General features: G+C 44.0%; 1 protein-coding gene across 3 annotated transcripts in view; it reads left to right on the top strand.

Annotated features, from left to right (window-relative positions):
- Positions 1 to 13,273, top strand: part of Surf1 (surfeit locus protein 1) — a 239,157-nt gene that overhangs the window by 195,224 nt on the left and 30,660 nt on the right. For all 3 annotated transcript variants that reach the window (XM_080283788.1, XM_080283780.1, XM_080283774.1), the window contains one exon: positions 1,491 to 1,628. In XM_080283788.1, coding sequence (XP_080139914.1) covers positions 1,491 to 1,628 — 138 coding nt within the window. The remainder of the gene's footprint in view (positions 1 to 1,490; positions 1,629 to 13,273) is intronic.

The following is a 13,273-nucleotide window of genomic DNA, read 5'->3' as shown; positions in this document are numbered from 1 at the left end:
GTTAAACTGTTCCCTTCCCCAGCGGGGATTTGAACCTAGGTCCAGTAGGACCGTAGGCCATGTCTCTACCAACTGAGCCACCACCTGTGTGTGTGTGTGTGTGTGTGTGTGTGTGTGTGTGTGTGTGTGTGTGTGTGTGTGTGTGCATGAATGGTTGCATGCATGAGAGAGAGAACTAAGTGCAGTACTGTATTGAAGCTGATGAGTCTAGGGAATTGACTCATGTTAAGTGGATATGTGAAGTATGGAGAAGTACTGTATATGATGAGCGTTTGGCACCCCCTTTTTAACTTGGTAATTGGCAAAATAAGTCTCTGTGAGGTGTACAAAAAAAAAAAAAAAGCTGACAGTTAGACTTATGTGCTGAAGCCAGGATTCCTGGAGCTCAAATAATGTGTGATTGTTTACTCTTTCCACCGGGTACTTATATGCTGATGATGGCTCTCCCATTTGCATATTTTGTCTGTCAGTGTTTTGTGGTAGTGATGGTGATAGCTGCTTTTTACTGTTACCTAATCATTTCTCTAGCTGTTACTAATTATACAGTGTTTATCTATCTATAACTTATTTTTCGGCTTATAGTGTTTATCTACCTATACCATATTTTTCAGCTTATAATGCTGCCTTCTGTCCCCTCAGTAATTATAAAAATTGGCATCATGATAATGGTGTTACAATGTGGGACAGGTTTAAGGGAGGTGAGAATGGGGAATGGGGGGAAAGGGAATGTCTCGGTAAACATTTTCCATAAATCACATAATTCATTTAATACAAAAGGCATAGTGTAAGATTTTTACAAATCTTCTGGTAGCAGCAAGAATAAACTGCAAGTGACATCACTTGGATTAATGAGGTTAAGGGTAAGAGATGAGTTATGTCACTGACAGCATTACATGCATGATTAAGAAAGAAAAAAAAAATCCATTTGACTATGGAAGTTTTGAATGTGTGCAAAGCAGCTTCATCGCTCCACCTGGTGCCTTTTTACTTCCATACCACCAGACATCTAGGAAAGAAATTGAAGCATGCAATTTGTCACATTTTTCCCTATCTTAGTGAAGATCTGCATCCTGCTACATCTCAGTTGATGGCCAGATATAATAAGTTTAGTATGGTACCTTAAATGGGAGCTTTTCCACTTCCATCCGGTAAAAATACTCTGACCTTAAGCTTTCTTCATTTTAAGGAAGGGATGTGTTATATCATGTGGATGTAATGTGTCTGGTGGTCTAGTGGCTTGAGCGCTTCAGTTATAGTGATGTTCTAGCTAAGCACAGAGGCTTGATCCCCTGGAAGTAACTGGAGGTTTATTGCCTGTACAGTACCATCAAGGGGAGTAATCCAGTCATTGTCTACTATATAGGACAATGGTAGCTTAGCACTGAGCCCTTACACCTCAATAGGGGTAAAATGGAATTGACAGTTAACAATGTTTTATTATACAGTATTGACAACTTGCTATATATTGACCTACTATGCTGATTCCTCAGAGATGTGGGTAGAATGGCTGAGATGGTTGGTTCAGCTCCTGTGTTCCTGGATGCCGTGGAGACATTGCCTGGGGGACCTCAGGGGGGACAAACACGAGTCACCATGCGGAACGAACACCTCTCATACATCTTTACGTGGTAGGTCAATGGCCTGGATTTCTAGCTGACTTGAGACTCATAACACCTTTGTGTGCAGTGAACACCTCTCACTCATCTTAATATGGCAGGTCTGAGGGAAAGATTCGTAGTTGGCATATATATTTCCAAGCACGTCTTCCTCCGCACAGAACACACATACTTAGCATGATAGGTCTGAGGATTTCTACTTTGGCTTCAGAGATTGCATATTGCATCTCGACATCTATGGGGAACTCACAAACCCTTGTCTTACTCTGTCATTGATGGTGAACCACTCACACAAACAACCATATGCCTTTATGCATTTGCACTACCATCATTCAATAAATTTTATGCATTCACCGGTTTTATTTTTACACCATACATTCATAATCTCATCCAAGAACGCTCATTCTTAACCTGTGGGCTGTGGTCAGGGGTTGTGCAAACATCCCGTGTGATGCGGCAAAATGACAATTTTCGTCACTGTTACAGATTTAAGTGAAATATATGTCAGCAGAAATGTAGAAGTGACAGTGGAAAGAAGTGTGAAAGTCTGTCTATCTGTCTATTGCCCGACGCCCCAATCCCGTAAGGGGTGGCCATAAACAAATCGCCTCCATGTCACCCTGTCCCCTGCCATTTCACTTTCCTGCTCCCAGTTCACACACCCCTCTCTCATATACCTCCCCACTCCATCTCTCCATCTCATCCTTGGCCTCCCCCTCCCTCTCCCCCCCCACCACCTCATTCACATACACTCTCCTCATCAGTCTCTCACTCTCCATCCTTTCCTAACACTTCCCATCGCATCCATATCACAACACTCCTTCACGTCCTCATTTGTCAGTCTGTCTCTCCATGTGACTCCAAATGCTTCTCTCAAATAACTCATTTCCACTGTTCTCACTCTTGACTTCTGTCCCTCCAACTAGGTCCAAGCCTCATTTCCATACATTAGAGTTGGCATCACAATACTGTCATGTAGTAACTTTTTCACTTCCATGCTCACTTCCCTGTTTCTGATCACTGCTTTCAAGGGACCAGTAACCTTTTTTCCTTGTACTCTTTCAAGCACTTCATCCTCTAAACATCCATCCTTACTCATCACACTACCCAGGTACTTAAATGCACTCACATTTTCCATTTCCTCCTCATCTAACCTCACTACATTCAATGACTTCGCATCTTTCTAAGGCCGTGGTTTTACTTTTCCCTACATTCACCTTTAGATCCCATTTCTTACTATCCCAAACTCATTCTCCAAGCCTTACAGCTCTCCTTTGTCTTTACTTAACAACACAGTATCATTTGCAAACAGCAGTACAGGGAGTTTCCAAATATTGCCTTCTCTCATTAGGGTCACTCCAACAGCCACTACCATACCTTCTATCTCTTTTATAACCGCATCCATATATAGATTGAACAACCATAGAGACATGACACATTCCTGTTTTAATCCAACCTTCAAATAGAAATATTCACTTAGTTCACTATCCACACACACTGCAGCCTTAGCACCCTCATACATACTCGTCACAGCATTCAACAACTTCCCATCTACTCCATATATTCTTAATACTTTCCACGATCCATGTCTATACAGTATACACCATGTCATATGCTTTCTCCAAGTCCATGAAGGCCGCATACAACTTCTTTCCCTCCTCTAGAAACTTTTTCACTAAAGATCTAAGAATGAATATCTGCTCTACACAACCTCTTCCCTTCCTAAAACCTCCCTGTTCTTCTCTAACTAATTCCTTTGTTATTTCCCTAACTCTGTCAGTAAGAATGTTAAGAAGACAAATGCCCCTGTGATTACCACACACTTCTTTTTCCTCATTTCATTTGTACTGGGGGATAATTATACCTGACTTCCAATCCTCTGGGACTCTACCTTCCTCCCAGGCCAATCTGCACATCTTCCACATCTATTCTACTACTGTTTCTCCCCCATTCTTCAGCATTTCAACACAGACTTCATCAATTCCTGAAGCTTTCCTTATTTTCACTTTCTTCATTGCATCCACAACTTCCATCCTGTTGATTTCTCCCTATCTTCTCACATCCCTCCATCTCCCAGTCATTCTCCAGGCACTTATACTCACATTTCTTTCATTCTCCATGTTCAACAGTTCCTTAAATTGTTCTCTCCATCTACTCACTTTTTCTCCCCTCATCACTAGTAATCTACCATTTTTGTCTTTCACTCCTTGACTAACTTCTTTGACACCCTATCTAACTCCCTTTACCTCTATCCATAACATTTTCTTACAGTTCCCGTTTTACCCTCAAATTCCTTCTAAATTCTTCATCCACTCTCTACTTACTCTCTCACACCAATCTTTTCACCTCTCTCTTCCTCTCTGCATATAACTCTTTCGTCCATCTCTCAACTTCTTCCACTCCCATTTCTCATCTACTCACTATATGCTTTCTTCTTTTGTGCCACAGCTTGTCTCACCTCTTCATTCCATCATGCTGTTCCTTGCATCCCCTTTCATCTTTTCGTCATCCCACACACCACCTCACATGCTGCACAGAGTTCATCTGTGAATATCTTGCACACACCATCCAGGTCCCCCATCTGCTACAATCCGTATTTACCCAGTCGCTTCTCCACTTCTTTCTTATTTTCTACCTTTTTTCCATCCTCTTGTAACCTTTCCACCCTCCTTGAATGAACTGCTTCCTTTAGAGAGAGCAGAGCAGCTGTAAACATGATTGGTTTTGGGGGTGTACGGAGAAGGAATGCAGTGCAAGGAAAATTAACACTTGCAGGTTGAAGAACGCTGTGAAGCAGCGAAAAAATGGGAAAGCAACTGGGGTTGATGAGGTGTATGCAGAGATAATTAAGTGTAGTGGAGAGAGCAGAAGGAAGTGCTTGTTGGAGATATGTAAGAAAGCAGGGATGTGTGAAACTGTGTCAGCAGAGTGGAAAAGGCTGTGATCGTACCCCTGTACAAAAATAAAGGTGAGCAAACTGAGTCCAAGAATTATCGTGGCATAAGTTTACTGAGTGTTGTAGGAAAGGTACATGGAAGAATTATTATAGAGAAAGAACGAGAGATATCAGAAGTCCCAGTGAATGATGAACAGGGTGGCTTTAGGAGTGGCAGAGGATGTGTTGATCAAATATTTGCAATAAGACAGATAGTGGAAAAGGCTTATGAGAAGGACAATAAGCTGTTTATGGCTTTCATGATGTGTCCTTCCCTTCTTTTACTTCTCCATTACATTTGGACTTTGATTCTGACCACCACCAAGTGGTGGTCAGAAAATCCACTCCTCCAACCTCTATATGCTCTTGCATCCATTTCACGCCATATTATGCTACCATCCACACACACATTATCAGTCATTCCCTTCTGTTCAGTTAACCACCCGCCCTTCTCATCACTGACCACATATACCTATGGATCATTTTCTGTTTGAATAGGGTATTGGCTATCACCAACCCCCTCCCGACGCAAATGTCCGCTAAAGCACTGCCATTCTCATCCACTTAATCAGGCACACCCCACTCACCAACTACTCCATCCACCTTCACATTCCCTACTTTTCCATTCATATCTCCAGTCAAAAACACTATCTCATTCCTTTCAAACTTTTCCATGCATGCTTTCACATTTGTCCAGAACTCATCTCTCACTCTGCTTGCACGATCTTGCGTTGGCGCATACATACACACAATCACCCACATTTGTAGTCCAACTTTCAGTCTTACCCACACATTCCTTTAGCCAACTGATCTATACTCACAAATGATCTCCTTCCATCTGTTACTTGCAACAGTACACACTCCATCTTTCGCTCTGTCATTCTCATTTACTCTCATGCATATACCTCATCCATACTCCCATTCTCTCACACTCTTACCTGCCCATTTAGTTTCAGTTAATCCATATAAATCCACTTTTGCACCCTCAAGCACCTGGACAATCTCTCTTTCTTTCGCCTCATCATTTGCACCCCTTACATTCAATATCACAGTCTGTACCATGTCCTTTGTTCGGACCGTTGGTCAGTCCTGGTCCGAGGCTTCTTGTTCGTATTTTTAGTTAGTTGTTTTCTGGGGAGGAGCACTAACCCACCGCCAACCCACTTATTGTCTCGTAGGGAATACATGTTGGTTGGTTATAAGGTTACCACCCAGCACTGTAAATGCTTTCCTTGTTTACGGGGAATCACTTACCTGATAAATATGATTATTTATGAGTGTGTTGTTCCAGATGATTGGCTGAAGAGTGTAATTGTAAATGTGTATAAAGGGAAGGGTGATACCCTGGAAAGAGGAAATTATAGAGGTATAAAGTTTTAGATCAGATAATGAAGGTAATGGAGAGAGTTTTAGAAGGTATGATTATAGAAAGAGTGAATATTGATGAGATGCAGTTTGGGTTCATGCCAGGTAGGGGGACCACTGATGCCATATTCATTGTTCGACAGCTTCAGGACAAATATACTGGTAGGAGAAGGAATATGTATTTTGTTTTTGTTGATTTGGAAAATGCCTTTGACAGAGTCCCTAGAGAGGTGGTGAAATGGGCAATGAGAAAGCTTGGCTTGGAGAAGTGTCTGGTTAGGGTGGTTATGGCTATGTATGTGAGTGCTCGCACCCAGGTAAGAGTGAATGGAGATTTGAGTGATGAGTTTTCCGTGAATGTTGGTGTGCATCAGGGGTCAGTTTTGAGTCCCATGTTGTTTATCATGGTACTTGAAGCCCTCTCACGGGACTTTAGAAATGGACTCCTGTGGGAGATGTTCTATGCTGATGATTTGGTGTTGACTGCAAAGAACAAAAGGGAGGCAGAGGAAAGGTTTAGGAAGTGGAGAGATGGGGCACAAGGGCTTAAGGGTAAATACAGATAAAACAAAAGTGATGATATCTAGATTGGTGGAGGTACTGTCAAAGACGAGGGAGAGTGGCCATGTGCAGTTTGCCACAAGGGCGTGGGAAGTAATTCTATCTTGTGCGGTGTTTGTGATAAATGGGAGCACAAGAGATGTAGTGGTATCAGAGGTAGACTGAGAGATAATGCTGATTTTATATGTGCGGCGTGTCGGGGAGAGCAGGTGGAGATTGTCAGGCGTGAAAGGATTGAACTTGCTGGTGAATTTCTTGAGTGTGTGGAAGAGTTTTGTTATTTGGGAGACATGTTGTGTGCTGGAGGTGGGGCTGGAGCTTGCTCTGTGGCTAGGGTGAGAAGTGGTTGGAAGAAGTTCAGGGAGCTCTTGCCTCTCCTGACATTGAGAGGGCTCTCCTTACGTGCTAAGGGGTCTTTGTATGCAGCATGTGTTAGGAGTGTAATGCTGTATGGTAGTGAGACCTGGGCAGTAAAGGAGGAGCATATTTGCCGGCTCAGACGTACAGAAATGACAGTGATTAGGTGGATGTGTAGTGCGTCCCTGCGTGCAAGGTCCGGGGGGACTGGGTTTACAATGGAAGAGTTGAGAGGTAGGATGGGACTGGAGTGTAGTGGTGTTGTGATGAGGAGAGGTAGATTGAGATGGTTTGGGCATGTGGAGAGGATGGGGGATGATAATTGGGTGAGGATGGTGAGAAGTGTTAATACTGGGGGTGGGGTTATGAGGGGTAGACCGAGAACGACATGGAACGAGGTCATTAAGTGTGACCTCAGGGTTAAGGGACTGAACAGGGAGGCTGCAATGGATCGTGCAGCATGGAAAGCCGCCATTAGGTGACCAAGGCTGACGCATGCAAGTATGTTGGAGCCTTTAAAAACGAAACGAAAACAAAACGAAACATTTGGCTTGCCACTCATTGTAGAGCCACCCTAAAAACAGAATATCACTTCACCAAGTGGGTGGATGATTGGCGCCCCGATGGAAAGAATGTTTTGAAAGCTTGATACGACAAAGTAGACAGAGAAGGATTGTGAAAGATTTTGCACATGTACGGTGTAGATGGTAAGCCGCTAGGTGCCGTCAAGAGTATTTATGATGGTAGTGAAGCATATTTAAGTGTAAATGGGCATCTGAGTAAATGGTTCACAGTCAGTGTGGGCAGGTGACAAGGTTGTATGATGTACCTATGGTTGTTCAGTATATATATGGATGGGGTGATGAGAGAAGTAAAAACATGAGTAGTGATGGATGGACTATCTCAAATTTATGAATGGTGATGATGCAGTATTACTTGCAAATTCTGGACAAGAACTTGGTAGGCCAGGTTTGAGTTTTGCTGATGTCTGTGAATGTCCTCCCTTGAGAGTAAATGTAGGTTATTGAGAAAGAAGGTGACTCCCAGTGTGATGTTACAGTGAATGACGAGAGACCGACATTGGTGAGTGAGTTCAAATACCTGAGTACAGTGATAGAAAAGAGAGGAAATGTGCAAAATAAGTGGAAAGTAGAGTGGTACAAGGAAGGAAAGTAGCTGGTGCTTTGAAGGCCTTGATAAGAAACAGAGGCTTGAGTGTTGCAGCTGCGCAAGGCTTATGTGAAGGAGTGTTAGTGCCAACTTTAACATTTGGATGTGAGACTATGGTGTGGTATGAAAATGAAAAGTCACGAGTGAGGGCAGTGGAGATGGAACTGCTGAGGAATGTATGTGGAGTACAGAGTGTGGATAGAATACAAAATAATGTGATTCGTGAAAGATGTGGAGTAAGGAAATCTGTGGACACCAGAATCGAAGAGTGTTCTGGGATGGTATGGTCATGTGGAGAGAATGAATAACAATAGAATGGTGAAAAGGTGTATCTGAGTGAATCTGAAGGCAGGAAGGAGGCGATGTAGGCCAAGGAGAAGGTGGAGAGATGTGGTGAATGAGTTTGCGAGGGAGAGAGGTATGGAAGTCGATGAGGCTAGAGGACCGACAAGAGATCGAGGTGCATGGAGGAATGTTGTGAGAAGAAGTGCTTGATCAGGGATTTGGCACCCTTTTTAACATGACAGCGTCCGGATTAACTCTTACTGGGTACGTTAATGTGAAGCTACAGATTGTGGTCAATGTTTTTGGAGTATCAAATAGAGCCAGGAGTACAGGGACTTCAATGATGAGTGAATGGAAATGCGGCCCATTTGATTAGGTAGACTTCAGCTGTGTGGGCGTTGCTACTTCACGCCCTGATCTAGGGTGGGAAAGGAGGTCCAGATGATGATATATATATATATATATATATATATATATATATACAGTATACGTATGTATATACAGTGCTCGTCAAAATTATCGAGCGCCTGCCGCTGTGCGTGCAATACTCATGGCCAAAAAAGAATCACCCATTTTGGGGGGTAAAAATTGAGCCACAAGTTTGCGGCGCTAGCATGACGTTACAGTAGCCTGAGGCCTTCTGACGCACTGGTTGGTTCCCGCCTCAGTTGCCCACAGGCTGCCTGAGAGAGAGGAACTCCGCCACGTCTCCCTCTCTTTTTGCGCCATTTTTTTACTGAGTGTCCCACAGTATTTTGGCTTTCGCCACTTTGTTATGGCACCTACCCGTGAACTATCGAGTGAAATCATATCCCAGATCATTGCTCTAAAGGAGGCAGGCCACCAGACAAAGGAAATTAGTGAATTGGTCGGTGTGGCTCGATTGACAGTGCGTTGGTGGTGCGTGCGGTTTCGAGTGGAAAACAGTGGTGAAGTTCCCACAAAGAAACCGCGGTCCGGTAGGCCTAGGAAAACTTCCCCAAGGTCTGTTAATGCTTTAAAACGTGCAGTGGAGTTTAATCCTCGTGTGAGTGCAAGGAAAATAAAGGAGAGCAACCCAGAAGTGATTGGTGAGGTGTCTGTGAGAACAGTGTCTTGTAGGGTCCATGAACTTGGTTACACAAGTCATAGGCCTGTGAGAAAGCCTCTTCTCACAAAGAACCAGTGACTTCATAAGCTTGCCTTTGCTAATAAATATCTAAACTGGGGTGAGGAGCAATGGTTGTCAGTGTTGTGGTCTGATGAGGCAACGTTTAGTGTCACCTGTAACAGAGGAGCACGTGTGTACCGGCGCAAAGGTAGTGACCCACTTGACCCACGGTATGTAGAAAGCACAGTTAAACATCCTGATTCACTCATGGTATGGGGTTGTTTCTCAGGGAAGGGTTTGGGGAAGCTTGTTGTACTTCCTAAAAACCTAAGAGTGAATCAGGATGTTTACGTGGAGCTTCTGTGTGATCATTTACCAGACTCCTTTGAGCTAACAGGTGCACGAGTGTTTCAGCAGGACGGTGCACCTGCTCACAAGGCCAAATCAGTCACCAATTGGCTTCATTACTGCGAGGTATCATTCATGAAAGACTGGCCAGGAAATAGCCCAGACCTCAACCCGATTGAAAACCTCTGGTACCTCTTAAAGAAGAGTCTCCAAGGGAAGGACGTGAGCTCTCTGCCTAAGGTGGAAGCCGCCATTCATGACTCCTGGGACAAAATACCCCTCCAGCACCTCAGGAGCCTCGCCCTTTCACTTCCAAGACATCTCAGGTCCGTGAAGAAACGTAAAGGCTGCCCTTTTTTTTTTTTTTTTTTTTAATGCGAGGAAGAAGGAACCAAAGGCCATGAGCCCGCAGTAACAGTTCCCTCCAAGAGAAAAACAAAATACAATAGAGAGCCAAATTCAAGATCCGATCATTTTGAGATGCCTGGACACACTACGTTTGAAAGACTGGAGATCATAGGAAGCAGGAAATACAGACAGAGGGAGACAGTTCCAGAGATGACCTGTTGCATAAATGAAAGACTGGGAGTAACGGTTAACTCTTGCATTAGAGAGCTGGACAGAAAAGGGATGAGAGTTTGCTGCCAGACGGGTACTACGCGCCCGTTGTAGAGGTGGAGGAATGCAAGCAGACAGTTCAGAGAAGCAGTGACCATTAAAGTAGCGATAGAAAAGAGATAAAGATGCAACAGTGCGGCGAAGAGACAGAGGTTGAAGGGAGTCAGTAAGAGGAGGAGAGTTAATGAGACGAAAAGCCTTTGACTCCACCCTATTGAGAAGAGCTGGATGTGGGGAGCCTCCCCACACATGAGAGTTGTACTCCACACAGGGGCGGATAAAACCCCTGTATAGAGTCAACAATTGTGCAGGGGTAAAGAAAGAGCGGAGTCGGCTTAGCACACCCAATCTCTTGGAAGCAGATTTTACAAGAGATATAATATGATCTTTCCAAGATAAGTCCCGAGTAAATGAAACCCCAAGCATGTTCAAGGATGATGCAGGATTAAGCTGAATATTATTAAACATTAGTGGGTATACCTGTGGAAGATTTTGTCAGGTTGATAGGTGTAAGAACTGAGTCTTAGATGCATTAAAGACAACCATATTATTTTTACCCCAGTCAGAGATATGAGCCAAGTCAGACATTAGATGTGCCATAGCCTCATCCCTTGTTTCTTGAAGTAACTGTTGAGATGGGCATTGCGGGAACCGAATGGAAACGTGAAGGGTGAAGTCATCAGCGTATGAGTGGATAGGGTTAGATGTACGGCTTAGAAGATCATTGATGAATAAAAGGAAGAGAGTTGGTGATAGGACAGAGCCCTGAGGAACACCACTGTTGATAGATCTAGGAGAAGAACGATGGCCGTCTACAACAGCGGCTATAGAACGACCAGAAAGGAAGCTAGCGATGAAGGCACAGATAGAAGGATAGAAACCGTAGGAGGGCAGTTTGGAAATTAAAGATTTATGCCAGACTTGATCGAAAGCCTTTGAGATGTCAAGTGCAATGGCAAAGCTTTCGCCAAAGTCCCAAAAGGAGGATGACCAGGAGTCTGAAAGGTAGGTGAGAAGATCGCCAGTGGAGCGTCCCTGATGGAACCCATACTGACGATTGGAAAGAAGGTTGTGATAGGAAAGATGTCTTAAAATTTTTCTGTTAAGAGTTGACTCGAAAACTTTGGAAATACAGGACGTTAAAGCAATTGGACGATAGTTGGAGGGTTGGGAGTGGTCACCCTTCTTTGGGACTGGCTGAATGAGAGCAAACTTCCAGCAAGAAGGAAAGGTACAAGTTGACAGACAAAGGCGAAATAGTTTGCCAAGGCAGGGTGTAAGCACAGATGCACAGTTCTTGAGAACAACAGGAGGGACCCCATCAGGCCCATATGCCTTGTTAGTACTGAGGCCAGTGATGGCAGAAAATACATCAACTGAAGAAATTTTAATGTCAGCCATGAGGAAGTCAGAGGGGGGAAGTGATGGAGGAACAGCACCGGAATCGTCTAAGGTGGAATTGGAGGAGAAAGTCTGTGCAAAGAGATCTGCTTTATCAGTAGAAGAAATAGCTACAGAACCATCAGAGTAGAAAAGAGGAGGGAAGGATGATGAGGTAAAGTTGTTAGAAAGATTTTTGGCAAGGTGCCAGAAGGAGCAGGAAGAATTCGAGTTGGAGAGTTGAGAGCATTTAGTATGGATGAAATTATTTTTAGTAGAGCGAAGAACAGACTTAGCACGATTCCGGGCAGAAACGTAAAGATTATGTGATTCAGGGGTGGGTTGGCTCCGGTAACTTTTGTAGGCCTTCTCCTTGTTGCGGACAGAATTAGAACAAGCGTGATTAAACCAAGGCTTTCTTGCGTTAGTCAAAGGATATGAGAAAGGAATGTATGCTTCCATGCCCGAGAGAATAACCTCCGTAATGCGCAAGGCACACTCAGATGGCTCACGGCCATGGAAGCAATAATCATTCCAGGGAAAATCAAAGAAGTACTGCCTGAGGGCCTCCCAGTCTGCGGCTCCAAAATGCCACAGACGACGTTTCCCTGGAGGGTCCACAGGCCGTACTGGAGTGATAGGACAGGTTAAGGTAATAAGGTTGTGATCGGAGGAGCCCAACGGAGAGAAAAGATTAACAGAGTAAGCAGAAGGATTAGTTGTGAGGAAGAGGTCAAGTATGTTGGAGCTCTCTCCAAGGCGGTCAGGGATACGGGTAGGGTGCTGTACAAGCTGCTCTAGGTCATTAAGGATAGAAAAGATGTAGGCTTGTTCACCAGGTGGATCCGTGAAAGGAGAGGAGAGCCAAAGGTGGTGGTGAACATTGAAATCTCCAAGAATGGAGGTTTCAGAGAAAGGAGAAATGGACAGAATGTGTTCCATCGTAGAAGTAAGATAGTCGAAGAATTTTTGATAGTCAGTAGAATTAGGGGATAAGTAAACAGCACAGATATATTTAGTCAGAGAATGACAGGAAAGCCGAAGCCAGAGTGTGGAGAATTCAGAAGAATCAAGTTCAGGAACACGAGAGCAAGATAAGTCGTTGCGTATGTTTACACAACAGCCACCTTTGGCTTTGAAATGAGTATAGAGAAAGCAGGAGGATACAGAAAAGGGTTTGCTGTCAGTTGCCTCAGACAGCTGAGTCTTCATTAGAAAAAGAAGGTGAGGTTTAGAGGAGGAGAGGTGGTGCTCAACAGAGCAAAAGTTAGATGAAAGGCCGCGAATGTTGAAGAAATGAAGAAGAAGAGAGTCAGACAGTGGTTCCAGGCACCTCGAGTTGTCACCGGGAGAGGGGCAGATGGAGGGGGCATTTATGGTCCCCCCCCTGGGGACTCCGAGGCTGGGTGAATTGACGCCATTTTTGGTGAATTTTTAATAGGAAGTGTAGTGTGTACTGTGCATGTAGTTTGGTGAAGATAGTTAGAGAAATTTGTACTGGAGAGCATGCTGGCCTACTCTCTGTGTAACTGAGACACTGAAAAAGTT

Source organism: Coenobita brevimanus, chromosome 13, assembly GCF_032717465.1.
Source record: "Coenobita brevimanus isolate Jiangsu-jjx chromosome 13, ASM3271746v2, whole genome shotgun sequence".
NCBI classification, from domain to species: domain Eukaryota; kingdom Metazoa; phylum Arthropoda; class Malacostraca; order Decapoda; family Coenobitidae; genus Coenobita; species Coenobita brevimanus.
The sequence above is the reverse complement of the archived record's forward strand: the minus strand, read 5'-3'. Positions and strand labels throughout refer to the sequence as shown.